Here is an 18397-nt window from a genome sequence, read left to right on the forward strand (position 1 = left end):
AACTAAAGTATATTTCCTTTAGGAGTGATGGAAGAGACAACTTGTTTGCTCTTGTATGCTATGCACTTGTTCGGCTTGTTTAATCAACTGAATACTCGATTTTTTTTTCTTCACCAATAGTGAGCAGCATACTTTAGACAAACACACCGTAAACAACTGCATATCAATTGTTTCCCGTTGAAAATAAGAAAGATGATCTAAGTTGGAATTCAATCTTTATCTAGTCAGAAATCTATTATTCTTTGGTTAGTCAATCAGCCATTGATTTGGATAGTTTATCAGCCATTAATTGGCAACCAAATCATCCATTATTTGATTGAAATACTTACTATTATTTGGCTGTAAGATAATTAAAAGCACATCAGTTAAAAACAAAGCCTATAAATTAAAAGTATTGGCGTCTGTAAAATATACCATAAAGGAGGAGGAGGAGAAGAAGAAACGGCATGAGATGATCAAGGCCACGCCATTCTCGACACGTGGCTTCGGAATTAGCCGCCGACCCAGCCCACGTACCCGTATTAAAAAGCTGCTTCTTTTTTATAAATATATATTTACTATTTTTTCAATTATTAATTCGTTTCCGCTTCCTTCCCGTTTCTATATTGCTGCTCCCACGCACATGATAAAAAACACGAAAATAGCAAGCCGAACAAGCGGGGCACGGCGCCGACAACGCCACGTTACAGCATTGGTCACCATACGATCGAGAGCTTAGGCGAGCTCAGACCGTTCGATTAGACGGTCCGACTCAATCGATAACAAAAAAACGTTTGGCCTTTTGGCATTTGGCGGTAGCGGACCACGTGTCCTATCTTTCCACGCGTCCTGGACACGATGCGTAGATCGACGGTAGAGATATATCATTTTCGGTGAGACAGAGAAAGAAGCCGGCCTTGCCAACCGTAATCCACCAGATCCAACACGATAATGTTACCAGACATAGCATTGCGACGAGTTCGTGGGGCTATCTTGTTTGCAATTACATGCAGGGTAACAATTTGGGTATAGACGCGACGAGTCGAAGGGCACTCAGTGCTTCGGACACACGTCGCCTCCTGCCTCTCTTTATCTTCGACCAATTCGAAACCGAAGGGGATCGAGGAGAAGGGGATCCATACGTTCAATCGATTAGGGTTCATTTGGTGTGTTTCTAGTTGTCGAGAAGTGAATCCATGATGGCCGAGATCTTCCATGGAGTTTCGAGCTGCGGTGCGGAGGCCGCGGCGATGAGTTCGTGTGAGTCTGGGTCACTGACGAAGATCGAGCGGCGGATGGATATGCGGAGGCTCAGGTTCGCCCCCGGTACGGAGACTCCTGACTTGGCGGAGATGGAACCTAGCAGGAAGCGTCGGAGGCTGGGCGAAGCTTGCGACGCAACTGCCGCGAGTGGGGGTACCGAGCCTTCACCCGTAGTGGCGTCAGAGGGATTGAAAACGTCGGATAGGTGTCCTAGGTATGGGGCATCGGAGGTCTGCGGAAGGAGGAGAGATATGGAAGATGCGGTCTCCATTCGCCCTGATTTCCTCCGGCGAGGCGATCTGACTCTGGGGAAGCACCATTTTTACGGCGTGTTTGATGGGCATGGTTGCTCTCATGTAAGATGCTGCACTTGCTTTCTTCATTCTTTTCCTCCAGATTTGTTTCATTACAGTTCATGACCTTCTCTTCCGCGTTACGCAGGTGGCCGCGCTATGTAGGGATCGGATGCATGAATTAGTGGCGGAGGATGTGGTAGCGCTGGGATTGGATGCCACTTCTCCGCAGAAGGCATGGAAGGGGACGATGGAGAGGAGCTTCGCTCGGATGGATGCGGAGACAGCCAATAGGGACGGCATACGCCCGAGCCCAGGCTGCCGGTGCGAGCTTCAGCCGCCTAGGTCGGAGCATGTGGGCTCTACTGCAGTGGTCTCCGTTGTTAGCCCGACCCACATCGTGGTCGCCAACTGCGGCGACTCGCGCGCCGTTCTCTGCCGCAACGGCATTCCGATCCCGCTTTCCTCCGATCACAAGGTATTATAAGACGCATGCGCACACACAAAAAAGTTTCTTTTGATACGAATCTGGTACAAAATTGTGATCGGAACTGACAATTTTGTGGTAAAAATTCGGCAGCCAGACCGGGAAGATGAGCTGCTGCGGATTGAAGCAGCTGGTGGTCGGGTGATCTATTGGGATGGGCCGAGGGTGCTCGGAGTGCTTGCTATGTCTCGAGCCATAGGTAACATCGGCGTCTCAATATTCTCTTTCTCGTAAAAAGGTTGGCTCTTTTATAGAGGGAGTTAATCATCATCGATCTCAATGGAGTAGGAGACGACTTCTTGAAGCCGTATGTGATCCCAGATCCGGAGGTGACGGTCACGAAGCGTGACGAGGGCGACGAGTGCCTGATCTTGGCGAGCGATGGGTTGTGGGACATGTTGAGCAACGAGACCGCCTGCAAGATAGCGAGGATGTGCCTGCAGGGAGGCGGCCGCCGACGCGAAGCTGCAGAGACGGCCACCGCGAGCCCAAGTGAGGACGACGACGAAGAACAGGGTGGAGGCGGCGCTGACGCGTCGTGCTTAGACGCGGCGTTGCTGCTGACCAAGCTGGCCTTGGCGAGGCAGAGTGCGGACAACATCAGCGTAGTCGTCGTCGATCTCAGAAACCAGCGGAAGAGGGAGACGGCGGCGAACTCCCACTAGCTGGCACCGAAGTTTTTAAAAACATACATAAAAATTTAAAAGTGAAAAATAAATACACATGAAAATTTCAAAGTAAGAAATTTTAAAATGTATATATATATTTTCCATTGGCAAAACAATGAAAAATCGAAGATTATACGTTAATGTTTGGAAAAATTATATCAAATAGAAGATATTTATATTTTCAATTTGAGAAGGTGGAAAAAAGTGGATATGCATGACTAACGTGGAAAAGACAACATTAGATGCCAACTTTGAACAACAGAGGTAGGACTTTAAGCAGGGTAAGAGACCATCTTCCATTCAGCAGGTAGCTTTTAATCTTCCTTTAAGAGTGTGTTTGGTGTTTAGTTTGGACTAATTTATTTAGACAAGTAATTTAACGGCTTTGAGTCACGAAATGCTTAAAACATTGTGCTGTGAGCAAAAATGGGCCAAGAGATTTGTAAATCTGCAGAGGATGCGAAGGTATATTTGGCTTTTCATCGTCAGCGACACTTACAACATGCGTGTTGGCGTCTGGCCTTACTTTTAGTGCGCGAATTTATCGTGTTGCCGCCTATGCGTGCCGTGCTGAACAAATATACTACTGGTCGGTCACCAGAAGTACTAAAGGGTGACGTTACAAAGTTCCTTTAGGACTCCGCTTGCAGTTGCAGGCTGAGATGATTGCGATCAAAATGAAGTCATGGGAGGCCCGAAATTGAGGGTGGGGTCTTCAGCAGGATCATTCGATGGAAGTATTCACAACGTCGAATTGCTGCTTATCTATCTGAAATGAAGCAAGGAACGCCACTGATGGCCCAGGGAAAGCAGGTTGTGGTAAACGAACAACCTCTACACCACCTCGAAGAAATCGGATTCAACCATACTGGTGGCAGCAGTTGTGCTTGGCAGCCTCCCACCACCGTTGAACCACCCATCCTATTTCAACACGGAGTGCGTGGATCTCTTAGTTGAGAATGTGCCAAGGATGCTGATACAGGAGAGACGTTGAGAATTGCAGGCTGGGCCCAGTCAACTATGAGGCAGGAATAGCTAGAAGTTTAAATTTCTAAAGTAAAATTGGAATGTACAATGGTATTTGTTTAAAGAAATAACTTCTATAATTAATTATTTATGTTTCTTTACTCACTGTACATTTCTAGAGCGTTATAAAAACCCAGCACAAATTCATATCATTTATTTCAGAAGCACACGAAGTACTGGAATGTGAGACTCTATGTGAATCTCCTCATTACATGTCTTGTTGGAACCCATCAACCCGACGACGTGGGACTAAAAATCAATCAAATTAATCACCACGTGTGGTGCTCAGCGAGAGTGGCGATGGCTGGAGAGCTTGAGGTTGGTAGTGTTTGGTTGGCCGAGGGTTGTAGGACTGGAAATTAGTGATGGTTGGGTGCCAACTAGATGCTTGGTGGTGGAGGGTGGAGGGTGGAGGGTCAAGGGTTTGGACAGAGGTGTTGTGCGATGTTAGGTGGGGAGCAAGGTGAATCATATTAACTATTAAGTAGGGTTCAAATATGTAAGTATGAAATAACGAAAATAAAATCACGTCTATGAAAATAATGTACTTGTCTCCTATTTAATATTGACGTGGCACTACTCATGATTGATAATAAGAACATAGGTTCATGTATTGCAAGCCTATCGCTGTTCTCAGGCTCATTCGCGCTCTCACGTAGTCACGTTGCCATCGCGCAGACCGAGAATATTCATTCTATCCCAGATCGACTGCCCGCGTTTGTTCTCGAACCTTCCGAGCCCCACTTCACAGCCTGCCATGATAGCCGCGGCGGTGATACTCTGCCACGTGTAAGCACGCTGGCCGCTATCGCCTCCGCGCGGCGTGGGCTCCTCGAATTCCAGAAGCTTCCTCCGCACTCGTGGCCAGGAATGCTCCACCGCATCCAGCGGCCTTGCAGGCGCCATGTGTCATTGCTCACTCTTCCCCCGTCCTACGTGGTTCTCCCGTGATGCACGAACTGATGCGGAGAATTAGGGCTGCGCTAGTTGCCCCTAGTCACTTTCTCTATCCTCGTCTTGGGTAGAAGTTGCGCCGAGTCGACCTCTCTTTTGTTACCGGAGCTTGAGGTCGACATCAGGAGATCGAGAGGTGAAAAGGAAGTCGAGAAAAGGGAGGAGAGGAGATCGATTTGGTGGCGTGAATTTGTGGGTTGGAACTTAGGCAGAGGGAGATGAATGGAGGTGAGGAGGGGGGAGGAGGAGGAGGAGGAGGAGGAGGAGGAGGGGGAGGTGAGGAAATGGAGGAAGACGGGAGGGAGGCGATGGTGGTGGAGGTGGCGGAGGAGGAGGGAAGGAGGGAGAAAACGGTGCTGATGTGGGGTTATCTCCCAGGTGTGTCGCCTCAGAGGTCGCCTCTGCTTCACCCGGTGCCAGTCCGAATGCCGGATTTGCAAACTGGAGATCGCTGGAGAGACGTCAGCGGCGGTGGATGCGGTTTCGCCATGGCCATCTCAGGTTTTTACGCCTTTGTTTTTTTTACTTGTGTTTGCCCTTTGGCCACTTTCAGTGCCGTTTTCCCTCCCCTATTAACAAATGGACTGTTTGATTATGAGTTCTTGTTCGTCGATTTCTTTTCTTTGATTTGCTCTTTTTTTTCCCGGTTGGATTTCTTCTTCAATCTAGTACAATGTTGGGTGCTGAAGTGATTATTTAGCTTTTTGCAACGTTTTCTGGTCGGTCTTTTGTGTGTGTGTGTGTGCCTCTGTCTCTTTTGGTCTTGTTTAATGTTTTCTCATGAAAAAAACAAAGAGTATTTGGCGGTTGTTTTATCTACAACCTTACAAATATGATATTTTTTGTGTGGTTCATAGTGGATCTAATTTCTTGTGGCTGGAAGTAAGACTTTAAAATACTAAGCGTAATTGAACTGCCATTGGAGGGTATTTTTTCAAGCAAAATGAAGGATACCAACTAAATGGTGGTATGTTAATGGCTAAGCATGCTCATGCATTTTCATTAATGAGGTTATCAGTTCTTGTGAACCTTGATTGATTCTGTTTCCTCGATTATTCATAGACATTTTGGTTCTAGGCAGATCCTATAAATACTTATAATTTTCGAGGTAATATTCCTTAAAGTACGTTTTTTTTTTCAGATGCCACTTCTAGAGTTTAATGTCAACTATAATTTTTTTTTCCACATCAGAGACTGGCAAGCTTTATACATGGGGTTCAACTGATGATATGGGGCAAAGTTATGTTACATCAGGGAAGCATGAGGTAGTTAATGATTTTTTTTTAGGTGCTTTGAACCACCGTGATATTATTTTTTTTTCTGAATATTTATTTGTTGTAATTTGGATCTTTTGGATTGATGAACCTCACATTTAATTTCATTAGGAAACTCCTGAAGCATTTGACCTCCCAACTGAGGAACCCATAGTCAAGGCGGCTGCAGGGTGGGCGCATTGTGTTGCAGTCACAGGTGCTATGATCACTTGGAAGTTTATGAATCATAACGCATCTTAATGTTGATAGTAGACAAAAATAGACGCTGGACCATCTTCTTAAATTATTACTGATATATATATTATTGCCTTGAACAATTCATGCATACTTGACGCCTAATCTAACAAATGTACCTTCTATTGAGCCTTTTGGAAACTCAAATTTTACCTTCCTAGGCCAGCTCAAGGAGACGTTTATACTTGGGGATGGAAAGAGTGTGTGCCAACTGGGAGGATCACGAGAGACCAGTCCTCTGGAGGAACCACAGAAAAAGAGGAAAGGCATGGTGGATTCCTAAGTGATCAAGGTGATTATTTTGACACCATGCTTATAATGATTCTGGTGCACAATCATCCTCTTTAATTTAACATTCTTCAAAAATGTGTTCCGGTTTCTTGTAACAGTGAGCCCTAGATCCCAGGGCTTAAGAACTACGGGATCTGGTTTTGATAGTAGGGTTGGTGATGATAATACAAAGAGAAGAAGAATATCTTCAGTTAAAGTGGGACCAGAAAGCTCATCATCAGGTGATGAAGCTCTTTCAGCACCTCCATGTCTTGTAACTCTAAATGTGGGAGTACATATCTCAATTGTTGCTGCTGGTGGACGTCATACACTGGCATTATCAGGTACACCCATTTGCTTCCTTGATATTCCTTCAAGTTAGCACCTTATCGCCCCCGGGGCATAGCTGAGTTGGTTACGACGCAGCAGACTTGCAGAAGAGGGCAAGGGTTCGAATCCTGGCGAAGCCAGGCAATACCCTCCTGCGTCGTGACCAACTGCAGTTTCTCGATTTACCTCCTCACAGATGGTCGTGAGGCCGACCGTGTGGGGCCGCTAAGGTGGCGGATCCACCTTTTTGCAGAAAAGTTAGCACCTTATCTTTGTAATGAATTACCTGCTTGTATCATTGCATTTATATTGTGTTGTAGTATGGTTCAAGATTATAGAAGTAACTAATGCTAATGCATTACACCTTCAAAATTCAGATGCAGGTCAAGTGTGGGGATGGGGATATGGAGGAGAAGGGCAACTTGGTTTGGGTACTCGTATACGAAATGTGTCATCTCCTCATCCTGTACCTTGCTTAGAGTCAGCTTCTTTCGGTAAAGAGCGATCATCCCCTGCTACAAAGGGGAAACAAGATGGGCAATCTAATAAACTCATAGGGAGCTCTGTGAAGACCATTGCTTGTGGTGGTCGACACAGTGCTGCAGTTACAGGTCTGTAGCTATCTCCTATTCCTTTTCTGCGACAATTTTTTGTTATCAATGCCGTTTTTGTTGATTTTTCAATTGTTACCTTTCAGTTTAGTTAAACTAATATATCTATCTAAAAGAAATTAATTGTTTTTTAAAAATAGTTTTAAACAATATAGAAACATGTTTTTCTATTATAATACAATTTAATGTTCTAATTCATAACTAGTTTTCTGGGTATGAACTGTAATGTATGGATCTTTAAGGAATCTCGCTTCAGCAAATTAATGCTCTAGTACTTACCTCTAGTATGTTCTGCTTCATCATAGTTTTAACTATTTATGTTTCTTAACAAACTTGTATTATGCACTTGCAGACACAGGAGTGCTACTTACTTTTGGCTGGGGGCTTTATGGTCAGGTCAGAAGCAATTAGTTTTTAAATAATTCAATCTAATTTTGATCCATTTTTTTTCTGCTTGCTCGCAAATATTTCTAGGAACTTTGTCAAAGATCACTATGTGTGGTAGAGAATATTGTGAAGCTGCAGGTTTGATGGTTCAATATACTTATTTCTAATTAAACTATTTATTATAGCATCTTTGCAGTAAGTTGTAGTTCATATAGAAATTTCTAAATATATTGCATTCTTTTTTGCTTTGTCACTTGCATATTTTCAGTTACTATTGCCCTGAATTATTGGATGATTGCATTTGCAATCCAAGTTAAATGGCAGTGTTGTTGGAGTGTGGGGAAATAAATACCATCATCTAACTTTGTGGCTTGTATAAGGATAGTATAATTATATTCTTGAATGACTGTCCCAGTAATCGATCTGTTATTTCACATAAACTTGAATCCATGTTTGGAATAATATTCTCTTCTCGTTTTATGTCTGTGATACATCCGAGCAAAGAGAAAATGAAGAAGCATGTGTTATCTTTGCACTTAGGTTTTGTTGAAGGTTTAAGGATATATCATAATACCGAAAGATGAATATTGTAGATGATAAAGAAACCAGATATTGCTCTAAATTTGTTTCCACCATCCATTTCATTTGTAAGAGTACGTACATTATATAATGGGATTTTGAGGGCTAAAGTTAGAGAGGACCTTGACAGATAGGCCAACTTTATTGGTTATGATACTTTCCTGTGGTCATTAGTTAAGTATCAAAATTGGCTTTAAGTTTGGATGCTTATTAGAAACTTTTGACAGGATGTACGACCACAATCCACATGAACACTATTTTAATTCTTTTCTTGTTCTGATGCCTATCTACTTAATTCTCAAACTTCAATCAATCTTGACGCTGGAGTTAATTATACGGTTCATTTTTCTGGTATATGACTTGAAGGTTTTGTTGGAATGATGGTTGGTTTAACACTAACTATTATACACTTACAGTTTGCTGTGTTTGGTGCATGTGAATGCAATCATGTTGAAATACGCAATCAGATATTAGGAAGATAGCATAGGTTCTGTCTTATCTGTCAGGAACTAGAGCATTCATAGCATACATTTTTGCAACACAATAATCAATACTTTACAGCTGATACGAATGGGTGATTGAACTTTGTGGCATATACAAAAATAGTTCCACTTGAGATTTCATTGGTTGTGTCAAAATGCTATGGGAATTTCAAAATTCTTATTGTTGAATTGGAGTTCATGGTTTAGTTACCATAAGTAATGTTGTTGTAGCTATCATTCATTGCCATAGGGGTGCGTTTGGTTGGGGGTCGTCCGTGATTACCTTGGTTATGTGATTACCAAGTAATCACATAACCAAGGTTATAGGGAATAAAACATAACCTTGTTTGGTTGAATGCTGTTTAGTTTAATGCTAGGTAATGAGACAAAACCTTGTTTGGTTGAAGGTTTTAATACATTACTTACTTTTACATTTACTATATTACCCTTATTTACTTGTTTGGTTTAATTCAATTATAATCATTTTTACAATTCAATTAATTTGATATTTAATTAACAAAAGCATACGAAGGGAAAAAGCATACGAAGGGAAAAAGCATTAACAAAAGCTTAATTATATATTTTTACAATTCAATTAATTTACTATATTTTTACAATTTACCAAGAACATCATACGAAGGGAAAAAGTATTAACAAAAGCTTAATTAGCACATTCATTACCCACAAGAAAGCAAGCATGCCCTTTGAGAAAACCACAACCACAAAAGATGACAAAGAGGATCTGTTCCAAACAAATCTCCTGTTCCAACAATCACAAAAGATTTTGGTCGCTAGCAACACTTATTCCATGATTACACTATAATTACCTCAACAAATTTCACCACTAGCTTACAAAATCCTGTTTTCTATCTTTATATAATCCTCCTATTTCGATCTTACCCCTTCAAGACTTTTCTGAAAAATAATTGTTGACCTCCTGGACAATGATTATCATTAACAACATATGTTATCTAACTCAGAGTAGTTATCTGATGAAGTTTGCAGCTTGTCTATTCTTCCTACTGAAACTTTTACTTCAAAACATGCCATCATACAATGAGCATACAAGAGAAAGCCCATTTACTGATTACAGAACTTCCCCATTTACTGAGCATACAATGAGCTCGCTGGAGAGGAGGATCGCTGGAGAGGAGGATCGCTGGAGAGGGCTTTCGCTCGCGGGAAAGGAGACTCGAGTTAGGGCTTTCGCTCGCGGGAGAGGAGACTCGCTCGCGGGAGAGGAGGCTCGCGACGGGAGAGGCTCGCGACAGGAGAAGATCGGGGACGGAGAGGAGGTTCGCTAGGGTTGGAATCGCCGCAGCCGCTTGGGATTCGCTCGCGTAGGGACGGGAGTCGGGTTAGAGGAGGAGCGGAAGGGGAAGGGGAAGGCTTCGAAGCTTGGAAAGCGGAGAGGAGGTTCGCTAGGGTTGGAATCGCCGCAGCCAAGGTTTCGCTCGCGCAGGGACGGGAGTCGGGTTTCGCTCGCGGAGGGTTGCAGAGGGCTTCGCTCGCGGAGGGATCGCGGGGCAATCGGGTAAAGCAAATTATGATAACCCCGGAATCCAACAAAACCTAGATTTTGAGAGGTTTTGCAATTCCGGGTTAGATGCCTGATTTGCTGATGTATGCTGACGTTTCAGCAATCCAATATTACCTGGGAATTATCAATTACCTCAACCAAACATAGTTTTTACAGATTACATTGGAGGGATAACCGGGGTAATCACCGATTACCCCCAACCAAACACACCCTAGGTGTTTAAATAGGCCTGCATTTAACCATCTAGAATATTTACAGCATGTTTTGAATATATTTCTCTTGAGAGAAAGATTTCTTCTTTGCCTTGCTTTACTTGTATGTCGAGGAAGTATTTCATCAATCTGAGACGATCAGTCATCTCGAATTTCCTTTGCTTGAAATTGAACAGCTAACATGTTTGTTCCTATCTAAATAAGATCATTGACATCGTGTCAAACAACAAGAAAGTGACATCAAACAGTTACACATAAAGAGATTATTCACTTGGACATCTTTGAAACTCATATGAGCTAAAATATTGGTCAATCTTGTTATTCCATGCATGTGGAGCTTGCTTTAAGTCATATATTGCTTTATGAGGCTTTTAAATTTCATATCCTTGATCCAATTGAAGTTGAGCAACTAGAGCAAAAATAATGTGAAGTGTCTCCATTCTTGCAATTGGTGCAAATGTTTTGTGAAATTGATGTCATATTACTGCGAGCATTCCTTCACAACAAGTCAAGCATTGTGATTTTGGATGGATCTATCTTTATTAAATTTAGTCTTGTAGATCCACTTTAACCTGATCACTTCTTTCCCTTTTCGCAAATCAATGAGCTCTAATGTTTGGACCTTTTAAACAGTTGTCTTCAACTATTATCTTTTGCTGTCATATTATCTTTTGCCATTCTTTGACAGCAATGGAGTCCTCATACCCTTGAGGCTCGCAATAAAAGAAAGCAAAATGGTTGGTGTTATATAAATGTTGCATGAAACAAATATTCTATAGAGGTGAATTTGTCTATTGTAACTAGGAATTCTATAGACACTTCACATTATTTTTGCTCTAGTTGCTCAACTTCAATTGGATCAAGGATATGAAATTTAAAAGCCTCATAAAGCAATATATGGCTTAAAGCAAGCTCCACATGCATGGAATAACAAGATTGACCAATATTTTAGCTCATATGAGTTTCAAAGATGTCCAAGTGAATAATCTCTTTATGTGTAACTGTTTGATGTCACTTTCTTGTTGTTTAACACGATGTCAATGATCTTATTTAGATAGGAACAAACATGTTAGCTGTTCAATTTCAAGCAAAGGAAATTCGAGATGACTGATCGTCTCAGATTGATGAAATACTTCCTCGACATACAAGTAAAGCAAGGCAAAGAAGAAATCTTTCTCTCAAGAGAAATATATTCAAAACATGCTGTAAATATTCTAGATGGTTAAATGCAGGCCTATTTAAACACCTATGGCAATGAATGATAGCTACAACAACATTACTTATGGTAACTAAACCATGAACTCCAATTCAACAATAAGAATTTTGAAATTCCCATAGCATTTTGACACAACCAATGAAATCTCAAGTGGAACTATTTTTGTATATGCCACAAAGTTCAATCACCCATTCGTATCAGCTGTAAAATATTGATTATTGTGTTGCAAAAATGTATGCTATGAATGCTCTAGTTCCTGACAGATAAGACAGAACCTATGCTATCTTCCTAATATCTGATTGCGTATTTCAACATGATTGCATTCACATGCACCAAACACAGCAAACTGTAAGTGTATAATAGTTAGTGTTAAACCAACCATCATTCCAACAAAACCTTCAAGTCATATACCAGAAAAATGAACCGTATAATTAACTCCAGCGTCAAGATTGATTGAAGTTTGAGAATTAAGTAGATAGGCATCAGAACAAGAAAAGAATTAAAATAGTGTTCATGTGGATTGTGGTCGTACATCCTGTCAAAAGTTTCTAATAAGCATCCAAACTTAAAGCCAATTTTGATACTTAACTAATGACCACAGGAAAGTATCATAACCAATAAAGTTGGCCTATCTGTCAAGGTCCTCTCTAACTTTAGCCCTCAAAATCCCATTATATAATGTACGTACTCTTACAAATGAAATGGATGGTGGAAACAAATTTAGAGCAATATCTGGTTTCTTTATCATCTACAATATTCATCTTTCGGTATTATGATATATCCTTAAACCTTCAACAAAACCTAAGTGCAAAGATAACACATGCTTCTTCATTTTCTCTTTGCTCGGATGTATCACAGATATTCTATAGAGGTGAATTTGTCTATTGTAACTAGGAATTTTTTAGAGCACGTAGGACTTGTTGGATTTGCTCAATTAGCAGAACTGAGGTTGGCATTGTTGGAGGAGATGATGACTGAGGTAGAGTTAGAGTTGGTGTAGAGGATGGATGTTGCTTCTCACTTTGGTTGATGAATCCTTCATTATTTATTAAGGGAGATGAGTTCCAACTCCAGCTTCTTTCTTCATCACAGCTTATAAATTTTTTTACATTTACTAGTGGATAAAGTTCACTACATATCCTCTTTTAATGAGTTGTCCAATGCCTAAAAGATTGTGTGATGAGTTGAGGACATAAAGGACATCACTAATAAGAATTCTGTTACCTCCTTCGGTGAAAACCTCAATGGTACCTTTGCTTCCTATGCTTTGAAGTTTGCCATCAGCACAACTTCAGAAGAATATTTCTTGTAAGTTTGATAAGGATCTTTTGGTTCCCAAACATGTGGTTTTTGAGCATGTTATCCAAGTACGGGACACCTTGAGGCTTGAATATTCATGTACCAGAAAGAGCTATTGTGCTTTAATTTTGCTATGGATGAAGTTGGCCTCTTCATTTTTGTTTAGTCAACAATCTCCTTATGAATATGCTTGAGAATTTTGTGCTTCTTGCATAACCCACAATCTCTTGAATCATGATTGTTCTTTTTGCAAACTTGAGATTGTGAGTCATCAAATTGTTGTTGGTTTGCTCCTCCTTGATTGCATATTTTTTCCCTTTTCTTTAATAAACTACACTTGATCAACAGTTTGAAGTTCCTCTTCTCAGATATGTTGCACTTTGTTTGGAATGCTTGCTTAAGGCATTCTATAAAGGACCCATTGATTCATTCCACATACACTTGAAGAGAACTTGTTGACTCATTAACTCATTAAAAGTATTAACAGAGAAGTCTTTTGATTCTGGTGTTGCAGTGACTACATGATCATATTTTGGAGGAATACTTCTAAGAACCTTTGCACAATTCTTTATCTACATTGCTGTCACTATGACTTCTGATTTTATAGACTATTTCATAAATTCTAGCGAGATTATCTTGCACACTTTCACTTTCATTCTTTTGTAAGTTGTCAAAATTTTTCTGAAGTGATCACAATTTCAAGGAAATAATCTTATTATTATTTTCTCGGAATCCTCAAACGAGGATATCTCATGCATCTTTTTTCTTTTTTGCTCTAAATATTATAGGGAAGATAATTTTACTTATTACTTGCTGAATGTAGTATAGAGCTCTTGCATTCTTCTTCATGTTCTCCTTGTACTGCCTTTGTTGTTCTTCTGACCAATTGATTGTAGCATATGTTGGTGATGGTTGTTCTATGCATGATTTCTCCTCAACGTATCTAAGGTCTTGAGCAAAAAAAGATAATCTGCATTTGATTACACCAGTTGTTCAAATGCTTACCATTGAAGATGGGAACTTGATTTGAATTATAGGAGAACATGGAGGTTGAACTCGCAGTCATGGTTTTGATCCCAAATTTTTTGACATTTACAAGAAAAATAGTGGACTAAAGAAGAATATAGAAGGGAAACTTTCATTGCATGACAATTTTTCATGCTCAAGATTATACGCCATGAGACCTACTTCCATTCCATGACAATTTTTCTTGCTCAAGATTATATGTCATGACACCTATTTATACATCACAATGGAGATTTCTAAAACACTTAATAACTGACCTAGAAAGACATTCAAGTGATTGAGATCTCCAATGTACTGTAAACAAAATGGTTGAATGCATGCACCTAAAGATTACAGATTAATCTTTTTAATTCCTGATATATATTTTATTTCCCAATAGAGGCATTGTAATTTCTTGTTTTTTTTCTTATTTACGATCTCATATTAAGTTTGAGAAGCATCTAGTATCATCCATAAGGCATGTTCAACGAGTGGGCGATGTTACCTTTTTTATTTTCTGATAAGCCAGTAAAATAACTAATAAATGGTTGGTTTGGAATGCGATCACTTTGTTATTTATGCATCTTGTCCTTTAATCAATCTGGATATATTTTTTTTCTGTCAATTTCTGACTTCTAATACTCTCTCACTTCTAATACTCTCTAGACTAATAACACAAATATGCTTCTTAAAAATATATTACAAAGGGAAATATATATTACTATTGAAGATGATGCCCATTTTAACATGGGAGATTGTCTTGTTTTTATATTTTTATCTGGACTGCTAACTGCATCTTTTATTTCTTTTCTTCACTTTATTGATTTTTTTTTTCAGTGCGGACAAGGGAGTACAGATGATGAGCTGAGTCCAACATGTGTGTCATCTCTTTTGGGTGTCAAGATCCAAGGAGTTGCTGCTGGCCTGTGGCATACGATATGCACATCTATTGATGGTGCTGTATACTCCTTTGGAGGAAATCAGTTTGGGCAGCTAGGAACTGGCTCCGATCAAGCTGAGGTTATAATTTTCATTGCCACACTATCATAAATTCTTGTGCATCCTTTGCAAAATGGTGACATGTAATTTTGTCACGAATGAAAAACATGATTTTGTTAGGAAGCAGAAGGAAAAATATAATAAATGACAAAGCAATCAGAATGAGTAGCTTCTTTTGTATCCATTTTCTTTTAGAGCAACCTTAACCATAGTATCTACCAGAAATATATTACTTCTATTTCTTTCAAGGACCGATGGAGGCTTATTTGTAATCATTTGAATTATAACCTAAAATCAAGCATGTTTGCTTCATGACCTTGAACATTCCCCCTACTGTCTTCTGTCGAAAGTTTTCCTGCATGCTACTTCATGTTTCGATCATAGGCATTAACTTCCAGTGACTTGGGCATTTATCCCTCTGACATATTTGTGGTTGCAGACTCTTCCCAAGCTATTGGATCATCCGTGCCTAGCAAACAAGAATGCTGAAGTAGTCTCTTGTGGAGCACGCCATAGTGCCATGATGACAGGTAAATATTCTGAATCCATCTGATTATGCAAGTTCAGATTTAGTCGTTCAAACTCTACTCCAGAGCTGGTGTATTTTCACTATGTAGTGACGTGCCTGGTAATCTGTTGTCCATATACACTGTGCACTGACTTAGGGCTATTTTTTAGTGAAAAAATTTTTCAGTTCCAGCGCCTTGTGACATCGCTCTCTGATGTCAATGTTTTACTTTTTTTGAAAGTGAACCTATATTTGCGTTCTTCTCAACATGTTTAGTGGAACATCTTTGAGAAGTTTCACCCACTTCAGAAACAAAATAATTACATGCACTCGGAAGATCTTTTGCTGAGCACAAAATGACAAACTATATATTTATGTGTCGCAGAGGATGGGCAGGTCTTTTGCTGGGGATGGAATAAATATGGCCAGGTATCATCTTTTATACAAAAATTATTCTGACCTTGTTTTTCATTACAACTAAGCTCGTTTCCTTTGCTCAGCTTGGTTTAGGGGATGCAATTGATAGAAACACCCCCGCATTGGTTCCGCTTGAAAATCATAGGCCGAAAAACGTTTCATGTGGTTGGTGGCATACCTTGGTCCTTGCAGAATCTCCAACATGACGCTCATTACCAAGATGTGGATTTCTCATTGGCAATTTTGTTAGAATCGGTAGGCTTTCAACTATATGCATATGTATATACCAGTCAGAATAGGCATGTTTGTGCATGTAACCATTCTTTGTATGGTCCTGGCAGCCACAATGTCACTCATGTACATTATTAACACAGTTTAGTGCTTTATGTCATCCTGGCCTTCAAGACATGAAAATAATGTGACGTTGATGAACAGCCTTCAAGACTTGCATATTTACTATCAATTTTGTTTTTCCTGGTTCCTTAACAGCGTGCATAAATAATGTGTCCAAGTCGATGTATGTCTTAGGATTGAGGCCGTTCAAGACCTTCTGTTGGTATTATTATTGCTGAGAAACACTACACTAGTAGAGTTAATTCTGTTAAGATAGATAGTTGAATATTTTGTAGATTAATACAAATGCACTTGGAATACAAAAACAGTCCTAACACAAGTCATGTGGGAAGATCATTTTTTTTTCTCTCTTAATTTTATGCTATAAATAATCTAATAAATACTTTTGTATGTGGTCGAAACTAATCTTAGACATAAAATCAGGATAAATACATAAAAGAGAAAAAAAAATTAACAAGTGGACTCTAATAACCTGGATTTGTCTTAAAATTTATATGACACGTAAGCAATGTTTAAAATTTTTATGATATGAAAGTTATGTTTAAAAATGTATATGATATAAGGGTAAAAATATAGTTAGAAAATAATTATCTGCAAATTTATATGATATGGGAGCAAAATATTAGAAAATTCTGCAGTCGTAGCTGCATCAGAATGTCCCAACGTAATGCTACTTTCTTTTGCATTTAATTGTTCTCAATTTTTCTTAACTTTGTCTTCTATGCCTGTTTAACAACCCGTGGAAATATTCTTAATTTATATTTCTTCTATCAAAAGTGATAAAATTTTAAACAACTAATGTTCAAGATCTATGCTCTCACATCTTCCCTTCTCTATTTCACTCGCGCCGCTAGTCGAGCACTTTGAGTGCGGTGCAATGGACCAAGAGCTCTGCCTTCCATCCTCGCACTTCCTCTACCGCCACCTCTTTCTCCTTTCCGGCGAGGAACGCTGCGATCGCTTCCTGCGGCAGGAGCATGAGCATCGCTTGGCAGCGCTCGCGCGGCGTGTGACTCACCCACCTTCTTCTGAACGCGATGACGAGGCTGACAAGGAGATGTCGGAGAGAACAAAGGTAAGAATTTAGAAGCTCGTTGATGATAACTAGTGGATTTGGTTGTTGATTCAGGAGTTCATTTTTCTTCCCCTCGTTCGATCCTTCGACAACGATGATTTGCTAGGGTTACCTTGAGCGCGGGATTACCGGTTAGGCAAAGAAGCCTGCTTTGGCGTTCTACGCGCCTCTGCCGGAGAAGAACAACGCTCGCTACTATAATTCCGGTAAGCCCACAGCACCACAAGAATATCCTTCCCTTTCCGTTCCCAAAGTTGCTGCTTTTAGCTTACAGCTTGGTCTTTAAAATTAGTTCTTCAGTACTGTGCCAACTGCCAAGCTTCGAATCTGAATCTGAGCATAATCCCAGACGACGGTAACAATTTCTTCAAGAACTTCGTGTTAATTCACATGTGCCATCTTCTTTCTAAATGGGAAAAATCCTGTCTTTTTCACATGCTATATACACATAAGAACAAGCGCCACCTTCAGAACTCAGTCTGCAACACAGTAGCAGCGCGCCCAAGACGAAATGCCATGCTATATACACAGATTAAGATCAAAAGTTTAAAAAAGTGGATTTGGATCATTTCGCGAAGGCAAACCACGCTCATCAAAAGTAAATGAAAGTGACTGATCTGGTACTCTCTCTGTTTAATTTTGAAAAAAACAATATATCAGTAGATGATACATGTTTGCAAGTTATATGTAATGGTTGCAATCAATTTTGCAGAAAGAAAAGAAATCTCTGTTTATATTTTCCCTCTTTTTATGTTCGGCTGGCGCATTATTTCGGGAGGTTCTCGACGTGTTTGTCGTTTTGCCGGCGTGGGTTAGTGCGCGGATGCCGGTGTCGTGTGGGCTTGCTGGTCGCGTGTTAACAAGAAGTGCATAGGTAAAAGATCCGTGATGTGGCCTTGTCTGCACAACAAACTAACGATAGAGGCCAGAGGGTT

The 18397-nt window shown here is 40.2% G+C and overlaps 2 protein-coding genes across 3 annotated transcripts; both read left to right on the forward strand.

The window, feature by feature from the left end:
- The first annotated feature begins 1085 nt into the window (after positions 1-1085).
- Positions 1086-3498, forward strand: LOC141835155 (putative protein phosphatase 2C 24). Its single transcript, XM_074722586.1, has 4 exons — positions 1086-1598; positions 1684-2013; positions 2116-2221; positions 2311-3498. Exons 1-4 carry the CDS (start codon positions 1176-1178, stop codon positions 2685-2687), a joined length of 1236 nt encoding a protein of 411 aa, XP_074578687.1. The 5' UTR covers positions 1086-1175; the 3' UTR covers positions 2688-3498.
- A 1390-nt stretch (positions 3499-4888) lies between these two features.
- On the forward strand, positions 4889-16424 carry LOC141834721 (PH, RCC1 and FYVE domains-containing protein 1-like). 2 transcript variants are annotated; one of them, XM_074722065.1, is made up of 12 exons: positions 4889-5171; positions 5862-5935; positions 6056-6140; positions 6345-6470; positions 6568-6792; positions 7156-7389; positions 7742-7785; positions 7864-7914; positions 14947-15129; positions 15548-15638; positions 16002-16045; positions 16117-16424. In XM_074722065.1, exons 1-12 carry the CDS (start codon positions 4889-4891, stop codon positions 16237-16239), a joined length of 1563 nt encoding a protein of 520 aa, XP_074578166.1. In that variant the 3' UTR covers positions 16240-16424. The 2 variants fall into 2 exon arrangements, with proteins under 2 accessions (XP_074578166.1, XP_074578167.1); XM_074722066.1 differs by lacking the exon at positions 7864-7914.
- The last annotated feature ends 1973 nt before the right edge of the window (positions 16425-18397 follow it).

The sequence above is a fragment of the Curcuma longa genome, chromosome 9, assembly GCF_044706935.1.
Source record: "Curcuma longa cultivar G26 ecotype Majalengka, Jawa Barat chromosome 9, ITB_CL_G26_1.1, whole genome shotgun sequence".
NCBI classification, from domain to species: domain Eukaryota; kingdom Viridiplantae; phylum Streptophyta; class Magnoliopsida; order Zingiberales; family Zingiberaceae; genus Curcuma; species Curcuma longa.

What these genes read in the sequence shown, in the direction of transcription:
- LOC141834721 (XM_074722065.1), top strand. Translation starts at nt 4,889, where the DNA reads ATGAATGGAGGTGAGGAGGGGGGAGGAGGAGGAGGAGGAGGAGGAGGA. An exon ending in TCATACACTGGCATTATCAG is followed by an intron (nt 6,793 to 7,155) that starts GTACACCCATTT and finishes TTCAAAATTCAG; the next exon opens with ATGCAGGTCAAGTGTGGGGA. An exon ending in AGAATATTGTGAAGCTGCAG is followed by an intron (nt 7,915 to 14,946) that starts GTTTGATGGTTC and finishes TTTTTTTTTCAG; the next exon opens with TGCGGACAAGGGAGTACAGA.
- LOC141835155 (XM_074722586.1), top strand. Translation starts at nt 1,176, where the DNA reads ATGATGGCCGAGATCTTCCATGGAGTTTCGAGCTGCGGTGCGGAGGCC. An exon ending in ATGGGCATGGTTGCTCTCAT is followed by an intron (nt 1,599 to 1,683) that starts GTAAGATGCTGC and finishes CGCGTTACGCAG; the next exon opens with GTGGCCGCGCTATGTAGGGA. An exon ending in CGCTTTCCTCCGATCACAAG is followed by an intron (nt 2,014 to 2,115) that starts GTATTATAAGAC and finishes AAAATTCGGCAG; the next exon opens with CCAGACCGGGAAGATGAGCT.